This window comes from Mustela putorius, unplaced genomic scaffold (genome assembly GCF_011764305.1).
Source record: "Mustela putorius furo isolate JIRA1106 unplaced genomic scaffold, ASM1176430v1.1 tig00001075_pilon_pilon_pilon, whole genome shotgun sequence".
NCBI classification, from domain to species: Eukaryota; Metazoa; Chordata; class Mammalia; order Carnivora; family Mustelidae; genus Mustela; species Mustela putorius.
Genome location: NW_025421560.1, coordinates 1,020,715 through 1,045,685, shown reverse-complemented (window position 1 = coordinate 1,045,685; position 24,971 = coordinate 1,020,715). Strand labels below are relative to the sequence as shown.

Sequence of the window (24,971 nt, the reverse complement as noted above, 5' to 3'; positions counted from 1 at the left end):
TGGGGTCCGCAAGGGCTGAAACAGGGAGATCAGGGCCAGGGCCAGGAACATGAGACCATGTGTAAAGAACAGAAAATAAATGAGCCCAACTGCTGGGAATGAACATGACCTTCACATTTTCAGGTACTTCCGCCAAGTGCCTGATGAGTGGGTGTTCTACTTCCTTATGCACTTGTACAACTGTATGCACACAAACACACACATGCACACTTATACACGTACACACACATCACATGCACACACTCCAGAAGGAAAACACAGCCTTTCCGTAGGATGAGCCAAACCGCCCAATGGGGTCAGCGGACCACCTCTGCCTGGGTTTCTCTGGGAACTTTGTGCGGGTAGAACAACACTGCCTACTCATAGTTATACCCATCTCTCAGGTAACTGGGTGGACAGCACCCTCACGACGCCGGGTTTACATGTATGTTTACATCCTAGCTTCTCACTGCAGCCACAGAACAATCCCAAGCAAGGCTTCCATCTAAGTAAGAAAACTGAGGGGCTCCTGGGTGGTTCGGGGGCCTTCGGCTCAGGTCATGATCTCAGGGTCCTTGGATTGAGCCCCGCGTCGGGCTCTCTACTCAGCGGGGAGCCTGCTTCCTCCTCTCTCCCTGCCTGCCTCTCTGCTGACTTGTGCTCTCTATCAACTAAATAAATAAAATCTTTAAAAAATAATAATAATAATAAGTAAGAAAACTGAGAGCCCAAGAAATGGAACGACCAGGAACAAAGTCTCCTGGCTGTGTCAGGCAGTGCCCCCTGAGCGGGATGACAGACAAGGGGTAAATGCAAATGAAACTCAGCATCACCCCCAATGGGGGCATCACCAACTTCACACCCCTCAACCGCACACCAGCCAGCACCAGCTCCCCTGCCCCTCAGTTTCCTGTTGCAGAGCAGAGCTGGGCAGAGCTAACCACACGTCACTTAGGGCAGGAACCGCAGAGGAGCCTGCGGCCGGAGGGAGAGCAAATCTGAGCATCGAAGTGACAGAGAAGAAGAGAACAGGGACAGATCTGCATTCACCCTGCGTGAGAAGAAACAGAGGCGCAGGGACATGTTTTTGCTGCAGCTACAAAAGGAGCTGCTTCAGCTTCCAGGGGGAAGTCAGTGGCCCTCCCCGAACTCGTTTCCTGCCCTCTGCCCGAAGCGGATCTGAGCCCGTGATAATCATGGCCCCGGAGGCTGGGGACACTGACCTCCAGCCGCCTCTGGTCGCTCAGCAGGCAGTCCAGCAGCACGGGCTCACACCTCCGGACCAGCGTCTCCCAGCGCTGAGCGTCCCCCAAGCTGCTGCCCTCAGACCCGGAGGGGCCCGGGGAGAAGCAGGAGACGGTGTCCACGTCCAACAAAGTCGGCATCTCCCTCTCCAGCCTGTGGCTGCCCCCTGCAGTCTGGGCAGAGTCTGCCAGGCGCTGAGTAGTCTTGAGATAGAAGTGGGGAGAGAGAAGTCGAGGGTGTTCGTGGGGCCTGTCCAGGCTGGCAGCCTTGGCTTCCATGTCCTTGGGGCTCTGACAAGGGGCCTCGGCCTCTCTGGAGGGCGGGCAGCCTTCCGCTTCTCCACGCTCCCCCGCAGAGCCAAGAGAGAGCCGTATGAAGCTAAAGCTTGAGGTAAAGGTGTCCTGAGAGCTGCCCGGGGCTGAGGGGACCCTGAGGTCACTCCCGAGGCCGCAGCTGTCACCATTCACCTCCTCTGGGAACAGACGGCCTTTTGTCCAGGTGTCTTTTGCTCTTTCACCGCCACCAGCATCCCAGCCAGTGCCGGGGGCCTCAGAACTGTCCATGGACGGGAGCTCGCCCTGCCACCCTGCGTCCCCAGGGCCACACGACCTGGCCGGCCTGGCAGGCAGTGTGGTGCCAACTTGGAACTGAATCCCGAAGAGCCCTGAGGGTCTTCTTGCAGGCGTCCTTGCCAGGCCCCCGTATCCCACAGGGGTCGGAGCTGAGGCTGCTGTGCTCCTAGGAACAGGGCTGCCCACCGAGGGGCCTCGCCACTGGCATCCAGGATCAAGGCCACCCCGTCCGGCCCTGGACTCAGACTGGTGGGACTCCTCACCGCACGCCCCTCCCTGGGCACGGAGTGCAGTGGCCGCTGCTGGGTAGAGGAACCCAATCCGGGGCCCCGCTGTGCTTCTCATGTAGCCGCGCCTCCACGCCAGCCGCCGCCGCAAGGACGCCGCAGGTGGTAAGCAATCCTGGCCACCTGGGAGGAAGAGAGGAACTGCATCTGGAGAGCATCCTGGACTAGAGGCCACTGCTCTGTGCATTTGTCAGAGACAGAGGCCAGCTCAGGCGTCATGGGGCCAACACAGCATGGAGATCCGGATGGTCCTGTCCCAGTGTTGGCCTCGAACATGTAGCAGCAGCTCAGTGTCTCTGCTCCTCTGCTCAGCACAGCAGCCACGGAGCTGAGTTACGCCAACACGTCCCAGGCCCGTCGGAGACACAGCCTCAGTGACCCCTTCGGCACCCTCTGGCATCTCGCCGGTGGGGCTCCTGGGCACATCAGCATGCATCTCCCAGACTGGGCCTGGAGAGCGAGTGACTGGAAGGCAAAGGCCCGCATCCTCATCCAAACGAGAGCCAATCACTCATTCCAGCGACTTACTGGACAATATGCGAGTTTCCATTATCCGAGCTATCCATGTCCCCCACTCACGTCCAGAGCCTGGAGGGCTGGCTGGAGCATAGCTTATATCCATCAACTCCTCTCACACAGCAGCCCACAGCAGGCCCTGTCTGATGTGCTCTATAAACCAGGGGCTGTGTCCCTCGCCCAGCTACGCAACAGGAATAGAAACAACAAAAAATGCCGATAGCCCTTGGGCAGGTTTGTACAGCGGCTGAGAGCAGGGTCTGGCACTTCACGGCCAGGTTCAAGCCCTGGCTGCCCCATGGCTGACTGTGACCTTCCACACGTTACCTGACCTCTCTGTGCCTCAATGTGCTGATCGGGAAAATGGAGACATGACCAGTACCTCTCACCCAGTGTGGTTGTGTACATTGAACCAAATGAGTCGTGGTGCATAGACAGCCTAGAACAGTGCCTGGCACTCATGATCTGTGTGCCGAAGGTGTGAGTTCTTATTTCTCTGTGTCACAGCACATCGTTACTAAGAATATGTGCATAACCTATGCTCATTTCACGAGCTCACTGCCAAAATCATGGGAATCGCCCAGACCAGGAATTGTTTCCTTCTACAGTTAAGAAAACTGAGGCTCAGGGAAACTGAGTGACCAAGTCTCCTGACTCTCCTGGCCCACACAGCGCTCTCACAGGTGCACTCTGCCACACCACGAATCAGATGAAATGCAAAGCGTGCAAGGAAGACCAGGCAGCACTGAACGTGGCCACAGGTACGCTACAGCCTCTGGTGAGGAGTGGAACAAAGCTTCATGCCAGGACCACACATCCCGCTGTGTCCCCAGAACATGAAGGGGCCCAGGATCTTTGTCACAGTAAGTGGAAAGCACTTCGTGTTTGGGGGCCTCCTGTGTTATGATCATGGCACACAGCAGTCTTCAGAATGTGTGTCCATGGTAATCCTGGGGAATGAGCAGTGACCCATGAGCCACCCGTTCCCAGAATTTGAGCATCTAAGGACAAAAGAGCCCAAGACAGGTTCACACAGTGGCCTTCTCTTGCCAGCCGGGCGTGCCGACTGCCCGATGCCAGGAAAGGGTTAATACCACCCATGTACATAGAATTCCAGAAGCTGGCAGTGGAGGGAGGAGTGAAAGTAAGGGCTATCAGGGGTGGGAGAGGAAGTCGGGGTAAAGAAAGGGAGGGAGGTATATAATATACAACCCTAGGCACTTGCTACCATTTCCACTTCACAAATAATAAAACTAAAGCTCAGAAGGTTTCAGTTTGCCCAAAACTCCCAGATGGTAGCTTACCAAAGCCTGTTTTGGTAAGCTCATAGCTCACCCAAGCTCATTTCAGGACAATAAACCAGCATAATACCCTCCTGTGCCCCTAAGTGGCTTGATAAATGATGTATGAATGGATGCATGGATGGGTGAGGGACGGATGGATGAACCAAGGCCTATCGATTCCAAAACACATGCTCTTCCCGTACCCTTGGCCTCCAAGTGTATCCCTGAGGATGATAACTTGAAATGACAGGAAGTCAGAAGATTGATTTGTCTTATTTCTTAATGACAGAGGCCATGCAAAGCTGGAATCAGTAGAAAAGGACAGGATTAAAAATGTACAGAAGGAATTAACTACTTAGTAAATAGTCCAAATTGGACCACACATTTAGACAGTTACTATCAAAAAAAAAAAAAAAAAACCCAGCAGTGATTGAGGAGTGCACTTGTGATGAGCACTGGGCTGGAAGTGTTGTATGAAAGTTTGTACACCAGGAACTGATATTACATTATATGTGAACTAACTGCAACTTTTTTTTTTAAGATTTTATTTATTCATTTGACAGACAGGGATCACAAGTAGGCAGAGAGGCAGGCAGAGAAAGAGGGGGAAGCAGGCTCCCTGCTGAGAAGAGAGCCCGATGTGGGGCTCAATCCTAGGACCCTTAGATCATGACCTGAGGAGAAGGCAGAGGCTTAACCTACTGAGCCACCCAGATGCCCCACTAACTGGAATTTAAATAAAAACTTTAAAAAAAAATTAAGACATTGAAATCAAATTTTTTAAACAGAAAATAACAAGTGTGGATTAGAATGCAGAAAAATTGAAACTAGTGTGCATTTCTTGATGGGTATTCAGAGTAGCTGAAGAGAGTACAGTAGTTCCTCAAAAAGCTAAAAATAGAATTATTACATGGTTCAATAATTCTACTTCTTATTGTATACCCAGAGGTATTGAAAGCAGAAAAAATATCTCTTTGAGATAATTGTGCATCCGTGCACAATCACAGCAGCGTGATTCATAACAGTCAACGGTACAAGCAACCCACATGTTGGTCAGTGGGTGAATGGATAAACAAAAAATGGTAAAGTCATACAACGGAACATTATTCAGCCTTAAAAAGGAAAGAAATTCTAACCCAGGCCACAACTTGGATGAACACTGAGGACATCATGCTAAATGAAACAAGCCAGCCAGAAATGGGCAAATATTGTATTTATGAACATGTATACATTTATATAAGGTATCTAGAAGAGGCAAATGCATAGAGCCAGAAAGTAGACTGGTGATGGGCAGGGATGGGGTAGTTGATGTTTAATGTGGACAAAGTTTCAGTTTCAGAAGCTGAAAAAGTGCTGGAAATGGATGGGGGTAATAGTTGTATAATAATGTGGATATACTTAATGACATTGAATTGTATCCTTAAAAATGGTTAAGAGGGTAAATTTTATGTTATATGTACTTATACTGTAAGGACCTATTTAGCCAGAGCGACTCCATCTTGGTTAAAAGCCACTGTGTTGTTTGTGCAGTAAAACTTAAACTGACCATGCGCCCCTGCCCAGAGAAACTTACTTAGAAGCAAGTCTGAGAAACCAGTAAAATATGGTCGGTCAGTTCCTAACAACAGAGCCCAGAATACAAGGATGAGTCAGGCCAGGTGGAGACATCCAATCAGTAAAAAGTACAGATACTGTCTCCCTAACCACCGAAGAATGTAAACCCCGCCTTTTGGGCGCCAAACTTGGGCACCAATTCTGACCAGAGTGATAGGTTAGTTCAAACAGCTACTATAGGGTAAACTGTAATTCAAGTGGCCACCTGCGTATGACCTAACCTGACTATGCAATGTTACAATCTCATTGGCCACCTATGTGTGGCCAGGCTTTTGCTCTATAAAAGTTAGTCTGTGAGACTGGGAGGGGTCACTCTCTTTGGAGGCAGCCCTGACCAGTCAGTCAGTCAATTCTTGAGCTTGTAAGCTGGGGGTGGTAGCTCTCTTCAGAAACGGCCCTGGCTGGTCAGTCTGACTTCTAATGCTAAGCAAAGAATAGAGCTTTGCATAACTTTCACCTTGTCTCACTCTCATCCCCCTGGCCGATCGGTCTAACTTCTAATACTTATCAGAAAATAAAGCTTTAAATAACTTTCACTTTGTCTCAGTTTCGTTTTAATAACGGACCTAACAATCCCAATGAAGATTTTTTTTAAAAATCTTGAAAAAGGTCAAATTGGGTCACCATGCTATGTGATCTGAAGGACTCTGCCCTACCCTTTCCCTCAGGGGTTTCACGACCTGAGGGTGTCTCTGACATCAAGGTCCCAACCACAAAGAGAACCAATGTTCCTACTGGGCTTCTGGTAAGATGTCCTTGGGCCACAGTGCTGCTGAGCAACAAGCCAAGAAGACCAGGCATGAGAAATATGTTCACCAAATGTGGGATGAGAAAGAAGGGTCAGCTGTGTGGACGGCCCAGCTCCTGCACCCACCAGACCCCTCACACGTCCCATCCCCTGGCGTGGGCCTTCCTAGAAGGTGGCCCAAGGGGCAGAGGCAATCACACACTATTAATCCTAACCCTCAGGAGGGACAGAACTGACAGCTGGATCTGGATGGCTCTTCTGGAATGAGCTAGAAGGAATAGAAGAAACTCATATTGGACAGATGGCAGCTCAGAAATCTCTAGAAAGACTCCCAGGTCCCTATACCCCAAATCCCCCTTTATCAATTTTTTTTAATTTTTTATTTTTTAAGGAAACTTACAATAGCCCTTCTGACCAGAAATCAATTATCACTATCTCTCCTGCCTGAAATCCTACCTCTTAGATTGGTCCAAACCCCAACCTGCCGTCACGCCCTGCAGTTAAGGGTTATGATGCATTCCGACCTCAGAGGGCAAATTTCCTTCCTTGACTGATGCATACCCTCAGGGTTGAGTGGGCAGGAAGTACATGGCGAGTTTTAGAGATTTGAGAGCTGACCGGGAAACCAGCTGTGCCTTCTGCTCCTTATAAAACTCAGAGATGGTTTCATTCTGCCCATCTGGCCCTGGAGAGGCTGAGGAGGGAGGCTTGCCTCACGCAGCCTCCTCCATCCCCTACAGCCTCCGGCTCCGGAACAGACTCTAGGGAGAGGAGAGCAGACCTCCCGGTCCGGGTTATGTAGGATCCCCACCTCCACCGCCATCCAGCCCAGTGAGCTCCGGGACGGCAAGGGGAGTGAAAGACAAGAGCTTAGAATAGACCCAAATGACAAAAGACCTCTACACGCAGTCCAGATAAGGTGCCCAGAAACACGTGCTCATCTAACTTATAGAGAAAATTAAGGGAAACCCATGTTAACCAGCAAATATCCTGTCTGCCTGCCTCTAACCTTCTTCTTCCAGACAAATCCTTCCCATCCTTCGGCTTCCAACGCCCTTCCCCATCGGCTGCCTTGTCCTGATGGTGCAGGTCCCAAGTCTCTAAGAACGATCCACACCACTCCTGACCCCCTACTTAGTTACCCAGCACTGCTAGCTATTGTCTTCCGTGTATGTAAATTGTTCCCCACTTACGCTATACGTGAGCTTCTGGACACCCTCATCATTTTCCAAAAATCCTAGTATTGGAAAGCATTCCAATACACGTTGGCCAGTAATATTTATTTTTAAATAGGAAATCTTTTAAATCTTTTAAATAGGAAATCTAAAATATGCAATTTTTAAAAACATGATATACATGAATCTACTTGTAAGAACTTAAAACCAAGACACAAAGTTCAAATCTACATGAAATGCCCATGTGGGCTGGGGGAAGTCACCTGGCCACACGGTTCCTCAGTGATTCATTTGGGGAATGACTCATGTGGGGAGAGCATGTCTGTCTCCCTCAGGGCCGCTGCTGAGAACACACAGAATAGTCAGGAAAGAACAAGCACGGAAGACTTTGCAGAGCACAACTTGGATATCAATGTATAGAGAAAGCATAAATGAATGTATTCTTCTCATGGAAGGAATTTTAATCCTATTTGTCATGGTCGGAGCAAAAGTCCTTTCTAAAACATTCAGGTTAACCAAAGATCCTGAATCGTAAGAAAACCGCACATCCCCGTGGATTAACTTGTTTTCAAAGAATCAGGATCCAGTCGAATTCCTACAGAGCATAAACGCTGAACCGAGCACAAGGTCCTCTTTCTCTGACAGTTCAGAGAGCACCTGAGGTTCAGAAGTGGCTCAGGTCATGGTCGTAGCATCGAGCAAGCATGGCGGGTGCTCGTGAGGAATAAATCAACATTTATTGTGTTTCCCTTTAATGCACCATCTGTTTTAATAAAACGACTCCTTACGGAACACTAGCTGCTCCATGGGATGTGGACACAAGCGAGACACCGTCCCTTCCCCCAGGGGCTCGGGATCTGGGAGGGGACACACGGCGTGCACACAAAAACCGTCAGAGGGCAGAACGGGCTACTTTAATCACAGAGGAGGAGAATTCGATTTGAAATTAAGTGAATGGGGTATTCCAGTTGGCTCTATTGGTTTCCCTCACAGTTCTTTGCAAAGCACAGACTTCATGAGCCCCAGAATACTCCCGAATTTAGGTCACCCCAAAAACGCACCTCTTGGGATTGAAGGGAAGAAGGGTGACAAGACAGGCCTGTTCTGGGGGACCCGGGATGCCTCTAACAAGCAGGTCTGCGCTGTGATCGGAGGCCTCCTTCTCATCTCGCTGGCCGCTCCCCTGCCTTGTCCTGCTCCCCCCTTTATCCTGCACGGGCATCCCCCTCCATCAGCCTCTTGCCTGTGTCACTCCGCGTCTGCCCCTCAGAGAACCCCAACTGTGTCCTAGAAAGAGTCCAGCCAGCAAGCACAGGTGGCCTGCCCGCTAGGGGGTTGCCGTGGTGGGGGGAGCAGAGAGAGGACGGAAGCACACACGCAGGGAGTCCCGCCTGGGTGGTGAAGGACAGGCGCGTGGGGCTGGGCCGCACAGGGCAGGGCACCTGGCTTTGTCTGGCGGGGTCTGGCTGAGCTGCACAGCCGAGCGAGGGTTCGAGAGGCCCCAAGGGAGACTGCAGGACGGAGACTTAGAGGAGGGAAGGAGGCCAGCTGGGGGAGCGGGCTGGAGGACACCGCTGATGGGCCGGGCCAGGATGGAGCCGGAGGCCGCAGGGCGTATGGGCCGCACCAAGCCTGGATCTTTGCCCTGAGCCGGACGGACGAGGCCCTTGAAGGACAGGAAGTAGAGGCGGGGCGTGAGCGGATGGGCACGTTTTAAGAGCTCACTCCGCGGAGAACAGACCCCAGGGAGTGAGAGAGGACGCCAGGACAGCAGTTAGAAGGCACCCAACGGAGGCAAAAGTGAGGGAAGTGCGCCTGCCGCAGGCACAGTCAGCCTGGTCCTTTCCCGGGTGAGGTCAAGGGGCCAGGAGGCGTCCCATCGCTCGGGCCATCTGTGTGTGTCCTCTGCTGCACACCTCGCGTTGACTCTGGGTCTCTTATGTGACAAAGGGCAAGCAGCAGCTCTCCGTAGCACTCTGGACGGCCTCCCGCCTCCACCGCCCTCCCGCAGGCAGTATTTACACACACAAAGATCTGGGGCCAGAAGAGTGATATTCTCAATGAGTCTCTCAGCCAAGCAGTCACCACAGGCTTGCGGATGTGTCATCTTCACAAACGGACACTCTCTGTCCCTCTGAGAGGAAGATCGTTCTCCTAGACGTGACTGCTCACCATGGGCTTTGGTGACCAGAGCCACTTCCTCCCGATCTGGTATTTCCATAATCTTCAAAGCCACACGCCCTGTGAGTGTAGATGCCCACAGGTCTGCAGAGCACGGCCCTCTGGCCAACCACCGGCAGTCCCGTGAGAACAAAGCTCTGTGGTTTTCTATCAGCCTCCCGGTCACCCAAACGCAGAGCTCTGACTCCTGGGCCGCAGACCTCACTTCCTCAAACAGCTTCTCCATTGAAAGGGACGAGCCCCACGCTGAACAGGGGCTTCACTGGCTAGTGTCAGCCCCGAGTCAGGGAAACCGGAAAGACTGTTCTGCCTGGAACACACATGACATGTATGGGCTAAAGGTACGTAGAAAAGAGAAAAAATAAATAAATAAATAGCGCAAGCTGGTCCAGGGAGGAGATGCTGTTGGTGATGGAGGTCAAGGGTACCGGTCATCACTCAAGTGGGTGGCAGGTACATGGCGCTGATAGTCTCTGCAAACTGTGTGTCAGACGAAGTTTATAACTGGGAGATAGTCTGTAAGGAGTTTTCAGAGGCACAGGCCCTGCCCTTAAGGAGCTCACAGCGGTGGGAAAGGGAGACGCACCCGGAGCCGATCCCGCAGCTGGACCCAGAGGTAGAGGCTACAAAGCCACAACGGAGGGGAGGTCCCTGCCCGTGGAGGACGAGCAAGTACACAGCAATGGAAGTGATAGCTCCAAGAGGGCCAAACATCCGTGGCCCAGGCCGGCTGGGCCCCTGCGGATCATGCAGCAGACGGTGGGTCATGAGGAAGCCCAGGAGGCTGGCGGGGAGTGGAGGGACGGCACATGGGGTGCAGGGACAGGCAGAGGCAGGGCCCTGCACTAGAGAGAAGACAGCTGGAAACACAGCTGGCAGGCGGAGATCCTGAAGGGCCCAGGATGCCCCCGGTGGCGGAGAACTCTGGAAGAGGAGGAGGCCGGGGAAAAGAAGTGACAGGAAATGACCCGAGTAATCACGTGTGCTTCCCAGAGGTGTCGCCTGTGGGATATCGGCCTCGGGACGTGCAGCCCGAAGCGTCCAGTGTCATTCGTGGGGTGCGGACCCTTGTCACCTGCTGTCTTCCGCGTTCACATTCCAACGGCAGCACTGAGTGGGTCCCAATCATGGCCGCCCGGCAGTCACCGGGGTCTCTTTTCAAAATGAGGAACTCGCCATGCTGGGTGGTGGGACTCGGCACTTGCAAGGTGATCCCAGGGGGAAGCCAGGGTTGGGAACGTCTGCTCCAGGTTAGAGTCCTGCTGAAGCTCCTGCTGTGCTCGGAATCTGAGTGCATCACATGCAACACTCATGACCTTGCTGAGGCTGCTGCTTTGCAGAATCTTCTCTTTCCCCTAAACTTCTTTGTTTCTTGAAATGTGGCTTTTCATGGAGAACCTCTAGGCATGGACAAAATGTGGCCTGTATCTACAATGTGTCCCCATACATCTGTTCTGAATCTTCTAGCCTGCATAAAGTTTCCGCTTTTAGTCAGACAATGGGAGTCTTGGGCCCCACAGCACCACCCCCTGGGGAGTGGGGGGCCGGGGGCAGCCGGGAGACAGGCTGCTGCTGGGCACGGTCTCACTGCCCTAACGTGCACGGAGAGGAACGGGGGCCAAACCGCCGGCCAGCATTCAGCACCCTTGGGAGTTTAAGAGTCAAAACCCGTGCGTGGAACAGGTAACTGGATCCTAGAACAAAGAAAAACTATTTTTGGGAAACCTGGTGAAATCCAGGTAAGATCTCTAGTTCAGTTCATTGTGCCAATGTTCATTTCTGAGCTGTCGTAACTGTGCCACGATTACAGAAGCTGTTTGCGGGAGGGGAAGCGGCAGGGTGGGTGGGGGAAGGAACGCTGCCGCATCTTTGTCGCTTTCTATGAATCTGGAGGTATTCCAAAATAAAAGGCTTATTAAAAAAAACAGGTACACAGGAACACCTGGGTGGCTCAGTCAGTTAAGCATCTGACTCTTGGTTTCAGCTCAGGTCATGACCTCGGGGTCGTGGGATCAAGCCCTGTGTCGGGCTCCACACTCAGCACAGAGTCTGCTTGGGATTCTCTCCCTCTCCCTCTGCCCCTCCCCCTGCTCTCTTGCTCACTCACATCTCTCTCAGTTAAGAAAAAAAATCTTAAAACAAAAGCACGCGCCTGTGTGCTCACACGATTTGTAGACATGTACTTTGTACTAGAGAAGGGTGTGGACCTGGAGACGGATTGCCTGAACCTGACACTCAGCTCTTCCTCTCCGTAGTGAACGCCGCTGAGTTCCCTGTGTCTCTGCTTGCCTTGTCTGTTACAGGGGACTCGGGTTCATAGCAGTGCTGGAAAGACAGGTCAGAGTATGAATTTCACTGCCCTATACCGTGCCTGGCACAGAGTAACTACTCAAAAACAATCTTATTCTCAATTCAGGGATAAAGACAAGGATATCACCCTGAAGCAAAGACACCTGCACACGGGCACCCGGAGGCAGAGTTCAAGGCAAAGCGTAACCAAAGCAGCCTCGGGTCTGACTCTCAGCCTTTTCCTGTACTAATAAGACTCCTGGAGGCCAGTAGGAATCTATTCTCTCTCTGACCCTCTCTCTGACTCTCTCAGTCTCCCTCTCTGACCCTCTGTCCCTCTCTCTCTGTTTCTCTCTCTGTTTCTCTATGACTCTCTCTGACTCTCTGACTCTCTCCCTCTCTGCCACTCTGCCTGTCTCTCTCTCTCTGCCTCTCTCTCTGCCTCTCTCTAACTCTATCACTAACTGTCTCTCTCTCCCTGCCTCTTTGTCTGTCTCTCCCTCTGTGTCTCTCTCCTGCACCAATCTCTCTCTCTCTCTCTCTCTCTCTCTCTCTCTCACACACGCACACATACACACCCCATCCATCACAGCATCACAGAGACAACCTATACTCTCTTGTCTACCCAGCCCTTCCCATCTCTCTAATCCAGTTTTCTGTGTTTTCTTTCCTTTCTAGGCCTGGATCAACCTCCTGCTCAAGCAGGTCATTGAGGAATTCAGCAGAAAGAGATTCACAGACCACGTGGACATGTTTGCTCTGAAATCACTGGACAGCCTCTCTCCATGGTGCTATTAATTCTCATAAACAATTGTCTTTTTCTTTTCATGTAAAGTGCTACTCAAAACTCTGATCGCCATCTGAACCCCCGTCAGAGTGCTGCTAGCTACAGATGGGTGTCTCTAATGAATTTTTTAACTGCTGCCCTAATAAAATATGGATGAACCAGAAGGAGCCCTCTCTCTAGCTGTTATTTCCAAATAACCAAACAACTTAAGTTCCTGCTCTTATTACAGCAGCAAAGAGTCGTAAGCTCTCATGTCCACCCTAACAAAAGACAGCTTTTTTCATGCCAGTCCATCTGCAAAGTTCACAGTTACCTTTTTTAATGCCATATTTTATGCATGGGCTTATTTTCATGGCTTTCTAAATGCCCCACTTTGTGTGCCAAATGTGAGATATGTTTATTAAAAAATGATCCCAAATTGTCAGCACTTCACACAGAAGTAGTGCCCTCGAGACGGCAGCATCTTTCAAGAAAGTCCCTGCTTTGCACTAAATTTTTATAATACTCAGAATTTAAGCCCACATCAAAGGTTTGTGCCACTTTAAATACCTGACCTTAAAAATGATACAGTGAGAGCATCGCAAATGTACTGCTCCATGGTCCTATTGGAAAACAAGAGGAAATTCAGTACATCCCCCCACCCCGCACTCTAGTATGGAAACCTGGTGCACTGGTCCAAGGGAATAAGAAAGAAATCAGCATCATACGCCTCCTGTGTGAGAAAGATCGGGACCCCGTGACACCATAAGCACATGGACAGGCGGTCAGGGGACCCATACCTCGGCTGGATGTGAGATGGAAGGGGACATCCTCTAAGAGACCATGACGGTCTTCCGTCTATACTCGAGGACCCCTCATTTGTACAGCTCCTCGAGTCTCACCGTCTATTGAGGTATAACATGAATCCCAGTTTTAAGAGGCCACGACTCTATCTAGAAAGCTCGAGTCTCTGACCGATTCAAACCCAGCTGGCATCTGGAGTTGATGACATGAGGCAGGGGTGAAGCGGAGGTAAACTTCGGACTGACCAGCACAGGCTTTGTCTCAACAGTAATCCTTTCCTGAAGATTACCTCAGGGAATACTTAGGGTATTTAAGAGAACAAACTTTTTTCAAGGATCCATTTACATTCATACAGTGAAAATTAATTATAAGGAATTCCTGTCTCTTCTTGCTTTCATAGTGCCTCCTCACTGTGGAATGATCTCAAACAAAGCGATACATTTCACTGTTAAGAATAAGCCCCCGCAGAAGCTTTGATGTGGGAATGTCTGAAGGGGCTTTGGTTACAGCAATATGTTTCCTCACGATGGAAAGCAACTCATCGCCCTCACTAAACTCCTTTTGAAAGCTTTTGTTCCCAAAGTGGCATGTTTTATGATTTTTAAATTATTAAAATGAGATGCTAGTGTCTCCAGCAGCCACTACTCTGGGACAGACATCACACCCACACTCAGATAGGGGCCATCTGCCAGAGGAGGCCAAGAGCAGGAGGGCTCAGCCTCTCCCCTGGGACTGGAATTCAGAATACGGGGAGGACACACTTGAAGGTGTGTCACAGCCGGGCTCTGGGCCAGAAACCACACGCGAGAGAAATTGCTCATGCCCTCGGAGGCCCTGCTTACGGAGAGGTGGGTGTGCATCAGCGAGGGACGGATGCCCAAGGGCGCACACCTGCGCTGGTAAGCTCCGAGCGCCTCACTCTGTGAGGTCAAGTCCCTCGCGGGACCTGGGGTCCACAATCAACTATCCCCCAGAAAAGAAGCGACTGCCATATATCTCAGGGTGATATTTGTGACGTCCCCAAGAGCGTTGTGTAGTTGAACTGGGTTTCAACGTCCCTCTGGCCCTCTTGGACTTGCCCAAGGGTACCTACCCTGAGCCTCAGCATTCTCATCTGAAAATGTTCCTCATCCCTTCCTTGTAAGGAACGAGCCAATTGTCCACACCACCTTCTCTCGGTGTTGCCACAATCTCACCGCTGCTGGCATCAACCACGCAGACGGAGGGCTGCCTACTGGTTCTCATCTCCCTCCCAGGCCAAGCAGGGCAGAAATGACACCTTCTTCCTCTTTGCCCTGCTGTTCCTGGCTCCATCCCGACCAGCCCCCTCTGGCAGTGCTCCTTCTTCAGACAAGACCAGTACAGTGTTTTCTAGTCAGTTTTCCCATTTACAGTCTCACTCCAGGGCTGCCTGAAAATCACACCAAATCCACCCGGGAGCAGAGGACATATACCGACAAGCCCCGAGTTACCGCCAGAGATGACTCATTTCGTCTATTACGGATGAAGTTCAACAGCTTAATATTCCGAGAGGGGGTCCAGCGGCCCGAAGGAAAGCGGGATCTTGATTCTGTCATCTCCCGTCTGGGTGATGCTGAGCAAGCGGCTTAGCCCGCTGTGTCTCAATGTACTCATGTGTTAAATGGGCATAATCCCCACACCTTGAAGGAATGTTCTGGGGATACATTAAAGTCACTATCCTGTATTTGCAAAAGCCCATCGTAGCTTGTGGCAAGTGGCAATCCAAGCTCAGTAAATTTTAGTTTCTTTCTCCAAGTTCTTCTGGGCATCTGAAGTCATTGCTGAATCCTGATAACATCTTGGAATTTCCCTAGACAGTCTTTAAAAGGAGGGAAGAGCTATCAATTTTCTCCCTTGCCCTCCTTTATATACATGTGGGGTTTTTTTTGAGGGGGGGGGAGGATGGAATTTGTTAATTGGTTCTGGTATCTTCAACAGTCTGCTTGAAAGCTAGTGTTGTTTGGGGTATTTTTTTTTCTTACCTTTCTAAGACGGTAGAAGACAGAGAAAATAAATGGGTAAGCATAAAGGCATAAAAGTTCATGGGGAAAATAAGTCCAAACTATCAAAAAAAAAAATACCAGACAATCTTTAAGCAATTTCTGACAAATAAAAGAAACTTATTAAAATTTTAGCAGATCTATATTTTTCCCTAAAGCTACAGAAATCCTCTGCATGTACATTCCTTGACCAAATGGTGCTTTGAACATTTCCTCAGTTTCCTTTAGGGAACAGTTAAGGGGAAAAGTGACATTTTACACTCTAAACACTCAAAATCAGGAGGTTTTTCCCCTCTCTCTGTTTACCTTTCCAGTCTCTGGAAACAACAACATCCAAAGAACTATTTCTTTTTTTAAAAAAAGGTTTTTAATAGCTAACACAAACTAGATACGTCTGGGTTTTCCTAGAATGGGCTTTAAAACTTGAGTTAGCTCTCGCTAAGGGAATAGAACTTCCTTTGTACGCAGCCTATTTTGAAATAAATGAGGCAATCCTGAGTAATAAATTGGCTTTAATTCACTTATGCTGGAGGGAGGTGAAAACGAGACTGGGAAATTGCCGTGGTGGTCTCTGAGGGACCCAGGATGATAGAGATATGTCAGCAAACGAAACATACGACTAACCTCCCAGGTTCTAAAATGGGAACTAGGTCCTTCCTGCAAACTGTGGTCCAGTAATTGCAAACCAACGAGCATGACACAGACACCTGAGAAGTTTCTGAAGATTAATAACAGGACATTTTGTGGGTTCTTAGAGATGAAAAGGGCCTTCGTGGGTTTATGCAAAATGGATCATGTCAAACTAACTGTATTTCATTTAACCAGGAAATGAGAAAGAAGAAAAACAATAGCATTTACTGAGAACTCTACTATATGTCAGGCCTTGTAAGCCGCAGGGAGGGTTCGAGACATAATTATCTGGACTTTACCCAGAGGATCTGGGAAGGCCTCTGCCACCTGCCCTGTGTCCAAGCAGAGGCTGGAGGCAGGTCTGGCAGGATAGGCAGATGGATTCACCGCTGGTGAATGACGATTCCAAGCCAAAAGATTCTGGAGCCTGAATGGAAGACTGGCCAGAAGGAGGGTCCCAGGCAGGGCTCTTTCCTGTCCCCTTGGCTGACAGTAGCAGCTAGACCTAAAAATGTCCCCGAAAGGATGACTCCTATTCATACACAACTGTTACAATTGATGAGAAAGGAGAAGTCATTCAACTAAACAATTAGAGAAAAGGGGAGGGAGCTATGATACACAACTAGCAGGGAAGGGGTTCTAGCTCATTGGGAATGATGTCACAAGAGGGCAAGGGACCAGAGAAGGGTCCTTAAGATGGAAAACAGAATGAAGACCAAGTAAATGCTCAACCAGTGGCCTCAGAAGGAGGCAGCCGATAGCACGCACAGACCTCTCTGCTGGTCTCCTTCATGGCAGCCTCATTAGGGAGGCAGGCTATGGCACACAGCCACCTTGAGAGACCCACTAGCCGGGGAAATTTTGAGAGTAAGTGTGTGTGTAAAGGAATGATTTATAAAGAGTGTATATGTCTGATTATAAAAGGAACTGTTTTATTGGGGTCAAAAATCAGCCTACAACTGTTTTCCCATGAAATCCTCCTCTTGTCTAGTTCCCTGCCTTTGAGAATGAGCGTGAACAACCACAGAAGCACCAGAGCAAATCTACAGTAGGAGTGTGCGAGCATGGGGGGAAGAGGCACAGGGAGGACCTCGGGGCCCAGCGATCATCCAAGGGGAAACCGATGTGTCATTTTTGCAAGATACACCAAGACGGTGCCACGCTTTATGGTCAGGAGTAGCCAATAAGCAGGATGCACAGAGATGCATGTTATTCCACAGAACCTCTCCCACCCCCGAGCTGTATGCAGAGCCTCCAGGATCTCAGCTTTTCATTATCAATATCTTTTAAGATTATTTATTTATTTGACAGAGAAAGATCACAAGTAGGCAGAAAGGCAGGCAGAGAGATGGGGGAAGCAGGCTCCCTGCTGAGCAGAAAGCCCGATGCGGGGCTCGATCCCAGGACCCTGAGATCATGACCTAAGCCAAAGGCAGCGAGCGGCTTTACCCACTGAGCCACCCAGGAGCCCTAGCAATATCTTTTAGAGAGATTGTTTTCACCTGCTTACGGTCGGAACTCTCTGATCAGCTTTATTTTAAATCCACTGATCCAGAAATTGTCTGTGAGCATTTTTTCAATTATACAGTGAATCTTGACAGAGAGCCAGACAGCATTAAAATGAGGGGGTGAGTTTGGATGGGGGTAGGGGCAGGGTGAAAATAAAAGGGCATCAGGGACACCATATAAATCCTCACCCTCCAGAAGGTGAGTTTCAAGGTCAGTTTTGGAATGTTTGAGGTCATCAGGCATTGTCATTATACTGTCTATAAATTCATGTAACTATGTTCTTAAGCAGAACTAAATACACATGGCCACAAAAGTTCAAAGCTCTTTTTTTTATAACTGCCTATGGTGCTTAGCATAGTACTAGACACCCTATGTACCCAACAGGGGCTCTAATATGCCACAAAAAGCTGTCTGATGTCATTCCAGACCACCATTCTAATTCTGCATTCCAGGGTCAGACCCAGCCTAATGAGGGATCATAAAGAAAGTCAGTAGCTTCTCTGCACTGCGGTTTTTCTGTACGTTTAAATGAGATAGGACATGAGAAAACACGTAAGTGCTACAGAAATGAAAAATCTTTTTTTTTAATAATTTTTTATTTTTTATAAACATATATTTTTATCCCCAGGGGTACAGGTCTGTGAATCACCAGGTTTACACACTTCACAGCACTCACCAAAGCACATACCCTCCCCAATGTCCATAATCCCACCCCCTTCTCCCATACCCCCTCCCCCCAGCAACCCTCAGTTTGTTTTGTGAGATTAAGAGTCACTTATGGTTTGTCTCCCTCCCAATCCCATCTTCTTTCATTTATTCTTCTCGTACCCACTTAAGCCCTCATGTTGCATCACCACTTCCTCATATCAGGGAGATCATATGATAGTTGTCTTTCTCCGCCTGACTTATTTCGCTAAGCATGATACGCTCTAGTTCCATCCATGTTGTCGCAAATGGCAAGATTTCATTTCTTTTGATGGCTGCATAGTATTCCATTGTGTATATATACCACACCTTCTTGATCCATTCATCTGTTGATGGACATCTAGGTTCTTTCCATAGTTTGGCTATTGTGGACATTGCTGCTATAAACATTCGAGTACACGTGCCCCTTTGGATCACTACGTTTGTATCTTTAGGGTAAATACCCCGTAGTGCAATTGCTGGGTCATAGGGCAGTTCTATTTTCAACATTTTGAGGAACCTCCATGCTTTTTTCCAGAAAGGTTGCACCAGCTTGCATTCCCACCAACAGTGTAGGAGGGTTCCCCTTTCTCCGCATCCTCGCCAGCATCTGTCATTTCCTGACTTGTTGATTTTAGCCATTCTGACTGGTGTGAGGTGATATCGCATTGTGGTTTTGATTTGTATTTCCCTGATGCCGAGTGATATGGAGCACTTTTTCATGTGTCTGTTGGCCAGCTGGATGTCTTCTTTGCAGAAATGTCTGTTCATGTCCTCTGCCCATTTCTTGATTGGATTATTTGTTCTTTGGGTGTTGAGTTTGCTAAGCTCTTTATAGATTCTGGACACTAGTCCTTTATCTGATATGTCGTTTGCAAATATCTTCTCCCATTCTGTCAGTTGTCTTTTGATTTTGTTAACTGTTTCCTTTGCTGTGCAAAAGCTTTTGATCTTGATGAAATCCCAATAGTTCATTTTTGCCCTTGCTTCCCTTGCCTTTGACGTTGTTCCTAGGAAGATGTTGCTGCGGCTGAGGTCGAAGAGGTTGCTGCCTGTGTTCTCCTCAAGGATTTTGATGGATTCCTTTTGCACATTGAGGTCCTTCATCCATTTTGAGTCTATTTTTGTGTGTGGTGTAAGGAAATGGTCCAATTTCATTTTTCTGCATGTGGCTGTCCAATTTTCCCAGCACCACTTACTGAAGAGGCTGCCTTTTTTCCATTGGACATTCTTTCCTGCTTTGTCGAAGATTAGTTGACCATAGAGTTGAGGGTCTATTTCTGGGCTCTCTATTCTGTTCCATTGATCTATGGGTCTGTTTTTGTGCCAGTACCATGCTGTCTTGATGATGACAGCTTTGTAATAGAGCTTGAAGTCCGGAATTGTGATGCCACCAACGTTGGCTTTCTTTTTCAATATCCCTTTGGCTGAATGAAAAATCTTATTAAGGCTGATAGCCCAGTCTTATCCCAGTAGTTTATGGATCCAATATTGTTTCTGTAACAGCCCGGTTACTGCCCACGATATTCAGTCCACACTACCTTCCCCCCACATTATAAGGCTTTATGATAAACCTAACAGATGTGATCTAGAAAGCAACTCAGAAAGCAAAGATTTGAAAATAAACATCAAAACCTAGCTTGATGAATTTGACACAATTGATGTTTATTTACTCATCCAAAATTCACTGAGCATCTACTAAGTGCCAGGCACAATCTAAGCTCTTAACACATGTTTTATGTCATTGAATCCTCACCACAACCTATTAAGGTAAGGGTTATCATTACCCTGTTTCTATCGTAAGATTGTTGAGGCTTATGGAAGAGAAGTTAATTTGTCCAAAGTCACACAGTTGCCTGATGCTGGAGCCAAGACTAGAGCCCAGGAAAACTAGCCTTCCTCTCAGCCTCAACCCTTTCCTAAAGGCAATAGATACTGACTTTTCTGTATGAGAGTCTGGGATAAGTTGAGATCTCTGAGAGCTTGGGACTTATTCCTAAGGAGTCTATATGACCTGTTTTCACATAGATATAATTCCCCCGAAGGGTAACTGTTCCAAGGTGTTTACTGATTATCTATAAAATATTCCAGAAAAAAGTACTAGGAACTCTAAGAGGAACACAGCACAGCAAGAATGTCCAAACTTAACTACCTTATAAAGCTCTTTATGAAAAAGCTTTCCAAACTAAAAATGTACTGAAGCCAATCTGGTCTCAAGCAGAGGCTCATTATGAAAGATCTTCCCCAGTGAATGGCACCAGATTTAATCTGACAGCCACACAACATGGATCCATTACATGAAAGGGAAGTAAACCTCTGGAGAAAGTGACCACGTCAAGCTGGAGTTAGAAATCGCCCCCCCCCCAAAAAAAAGGTCTGGGGTTAGTCGTTCTTACCATCAGGCAACAGCACACCAGAGATAAGCTGGAGTAGGAATAAAGCACTAAAGCTGTGAGTCATTTAATTTGTTATAATTAGAACAGATTCAAGTTCGCACTTAATGCTATGTTACTCTCATTCAGTTATCTTTCCTCAACAGAAAAGGAGGGGACAGAATTAAAGCTGGCAAGCCAAGAACACGTGGCTGACCCCTGGGTGGTTCTGGGAGAACCCTGTGTTCACTAGCACCCTCACTGAAGCCATGAGTGAGGAGAAAGTGAGGAGAAAGTTCAAGAGTTTCTGTTTCAGACTAGCTGGGTTTGAGAGTGATCTTGGGATCATATGCATCAAAAGCACCCAAGAGGTCTATGAAAACGCAGATTTCTGAGCCTTTTCCCAGCCCTCCCAAACCAGAATCCCAAGCACAGGAATTAGAGGAACATACGCTTTTGACAAGTGCCCAAGCACTGAATATGCTCGCACAATAACCCCAAGGCAAGCAAAGTGGGTAAGGTAGCTCCAAGTACTTCCCAGACTGCAAGGGAAGCTGTCTGAAAGGTAGAATGTTCCAAGGGCATGTGGACAGATGAACAGAAGGGAGAGTTCCAGGGAAGATGGCAGAGTAGGAAGACCCTGAATGCCCCCGTCCCATGGATACTAGGTAACACTCACGTCATGCAAATAACCGAGAACATGACCTAAAGCCTGGCAGAACAAACCGCACAACTAGACGTAGAGAAGAGGCCACACTGGAGAGGTTGGAAGGGCAGAACAGAGTGGGAAGCTGAGCACCACAGCTCTGGCCTCCAAAGGGAGGGAGCCATTGGTGTGGAAAGGGGTGAGATACTGACTCTCACACCAGAAAGCCTGTACTAAGAGAAATCCCCATAGTATCTGGCTTTGAAAATCTGAAAGGCCAAACTTCATGAGTTCTTTTTTTTTTTTTAAGACTTATTATTTTATTGGTTTCTGTCATCTAACATTAAATAAATAGATGTCTGTCACCTAAACAGTAAATCCTGGACATCTGTCTCGGTCAATTCAAATAGATCTGTACAACTTTGTGTAGTGGCTTTCACTCTCCCAACACAGTCAAGTCTTCATGATATAAGACCCCTGACCAATGCTTATGCACACTTTCAATTTTAATAGCTTCTGTCAAATTACATTAAAAAGAGTAGTAATACTGCAATGCATGCAACTCTTTAACCACACTCTCGATAGCATGAATTTCTCACTGGAAGAGGAATGCTTTAAAAATAATGTGATTGCTTCATTGCAAAAGGATAGGAGCTCATTGGTAAAAATCTCTAGATTCCCAGTAGCCAAAGGTGGTCAGATCAGCACCTGTTTTGATATTTCTTTAGGGCCATTGACAAATGTACCAATACTCTTGAGTGGTATCACATTAAAATAGCTATTTTTTTTAACCTGCTTTTAAAACTCAGCGCTGTGTTGTGAACCTCTTTCTGGGTCAACAAATGGAGATTTGCACCATCGATGTACTGGTGCAACGGGGGTACATGTATTCTTCCTTCCCTCACTTTCTGTGTACATGCGTTATTTCCCACCCTCACTTTCTGTGACACATTTGTTCATACATATCCCCATTTCCAGCTCCTGGAGGTACTCTGTTTTAGGTTTCTTTTTTCACAGATTAAAAATAATTACATTTGAAAATATCTAAAACTATTTCCTTTTCTTTGAAGATGTGAACTACTGTTAAAGCAAGAATTTGGATCTTTGAATTATTCATTTTTTTAAAAAGATTTTGTTTATTTGAAAAAGAGCAAGCAAGCAAGAGCAGGAGGGACAGAGGGAGAGGGAGAGAGAAAGCCAAAGAGATTCTGTGCTGAGCATGGAGCCCCATGTGGGGCCTGATTTCAGGACTCTGAGATCAGATCTGAGCAGAAACCAAGAATCAGACACTTAACTAACTGTGCCATTCATGCACTCTTTAATTATTCATTTATTAAATGGAGCTTCTGTTGTGCTTTATTGATTTCCCTTAGTTTTTAGGTCTGCAACATGTCCTATGTTCATTTTTTTTAATTTGGAAGTTATAGCATTTTTTTGATAACAGTCAAGAAAACAAAGAGGCAACCCACAGAATGGGAAAAGATATTTGCAAATGACAGTACAAAGGGCTGATATCCAAGATTTATAAAGAACTCCTCAAACTCAACAGCCAAAAAACAGATAATCATGTCAAAAAACAGGCAGAAGACATGGACAGACACTTCTCCAAAGAAGATATACAAATGGCTAAGAGACATATGAAAAAATGTTCATCATCACTAGCCATCAGGGAGATTCAAATCAAAACCACATTGAGATACCACATTATACCAGTTAGAATGGCTAAAATTAACAGGACAGGAAACAACAAGTGTTGGAGAGGATGTGGAGAAAGGGGAACCCTCTTAGACTGTTGGTGGGAATGCAAGTTGGTGAAGCCACTTTGGAAAACAGTGTGGAGATTCCTCAAAAAATTAAAAACAGAGCTACCCTATGACCCTGCCATTGCACTACTGGGTATTTACCCCCCCAAAGATACAGATGTAGTAAAAAGAAGGGCCATCTGTACCCCAATGTTCATAGCACCAGTGTCACAATTATCAAACTGTGAAAAGAGCTGCGATGTCCTTCAACAGAAAAATGGATAAAGAAGATGTGGTCCATATATATAATGGAATATTATACAGCCATCAGAAAGGATGAATACCCAACTTTTGTATCAACATAGATGGGACTGGAAGAGATTATGCTTAGTGAAATAAGTCAAGCAGAGAAAGTCAATTATCATATGGTTTCACTTGCTTGTGGAGCATAAGGAATAGTACAGAGGACATTAGGAGATGGGGAGAAGTGAGTTGGGGGAAATCGGAGGGAGAGACAAACCATGAGAGAATAGATTCTGAGAAACAAACTGACAGTTTTGGAGGGGAGGGGGTTGGGGGTCAGGTGAGCCTGGTGGTGGGTATTAAGGAGGGCACGTATTGTGTGGAGCACTGGGTGTGGTGCATAAACAATGAATCTTGGAACATGAAAAAAAAATTAAATTAAGATGTTAAAAAAAGAATTCTACTAAAAATTTTAAAGGTAGATTTAAGGTTATTACTTACTATTATAAAGGTAGAACCAAATTTCATGAGTTCTTAAAACCAGCTCTAAAAATCAGCATCTCTGGGAGAGCCTGGAGGATGACAAGAATCTAAGCCCCCACCATTAAAGAAAAAGCACAACAAACCACCCATGAAGATACAGCTTAGAAGCAGCAGTTCAAAAATGCCTGGGGCATACAGGAGAGAGAGTTAGTTACTAGTCTCAGAATTCCTTAAGGAGGGGTGCCTGGGTGGCTCAGTGGATTAAGCTGCTGCCTTCGGCTCAGGTCATGATCTCAGTGTCCTGGGATGGAGCCCCACATCGGGTTCTCTGCTCAGCGGGGAGCCTGCTTCCCCTTCTCTCTCTGCCTAGCTCTCTGCCTACTTGTGATCTCTCTCTGTCAAATAAATAAATAAAATCTTAAAAAAAAAAATTCCTTGAGGAACTTCTCCAGGAACAAAGGAGGTGTCAGGTTAATTTCCCTCTCCTGCCTCAGTCACAGGCCTGTCTCAGTCTTGGCACTGCGGATCCCCTCCCTCAGAACCCTGCACAAACCTTGCCAACACTGCACCTTCCAACCTCCTGCAGAGGATGCACACACATCTTGTTAAAGCTGCAGCCCCCCATCCATGCACACTTTGCAGAGCAAGCTCAGCTACCCCTGGTCTCCACAGCAGCTGCACATCCCCTCTGGAAGATGACCACTGCCATCTTGTTAAAATTGCATGTCCCACCCACTACTTTCAAGGGCAAGACACATAGCTGACTTTCCTAACATACAGAAGCAGACACAGTTAGGTAAAATGAGGAGACAGAGGAATATGTCCCAGTGAAAGAATAGAGGAAAAAATTATAGCAAAAGACCTAAGCAAAACAATAATATGCCTGATAGAGAAGTTAAAGTAATAATCATAAATCTTAAAGATATCCACTGGGCTTGAGACATTTAAAAAAAATCAGAGATAAAGAACACAATAATTGAAATTTAAAATACACTTGATGGAATAAATAGAAGATTAGAAGAAGCAGATGAACAAATTAATGACCTAGAAGACAGAGTAATGGATAGCAATCAAGCTGAGCAAGTGGGAAAAGAAAATTATATAAAATGAGACTAGATTTAGGGAACTCATTGACTCCAGCATAGTACATTCACATTATAGGGATCCCAGAATAAGAGAGAG

The 24,971-nt window shown here is 47.6% G+C and overlaps 1 protein-coding gene across 8 annotated transcripts in view; it reads right to left on the bottom strand.

The window, feature by feature from the left end:
* The window catches only part of DISC1 (DISC1 scaffold protein), a 371,634-nt gene that overhangs the window by 314,988 nt on the left and 31,675 nt on the right, over positions 1–24,971 (bottom strand). For all 8 annotated transcript variants that reach the window (XR_006608748.1, XR_001176909.2, XM_045087249.1 and 5 more), the window contains exon 2: positions 1,203–2,206. Coding sequence is in view for 6 of the 8 variants with exons in the window: in XM_045087249.1 (XP_044943184.1) it covers positions 1,203–2,206 (1,004 nt within the window). In the remaining 2 variants the exon portion in view is untranslated. The remainder of the gene's footprint in view (positions 1–1,202; positions 2,207–24,971) is intronic.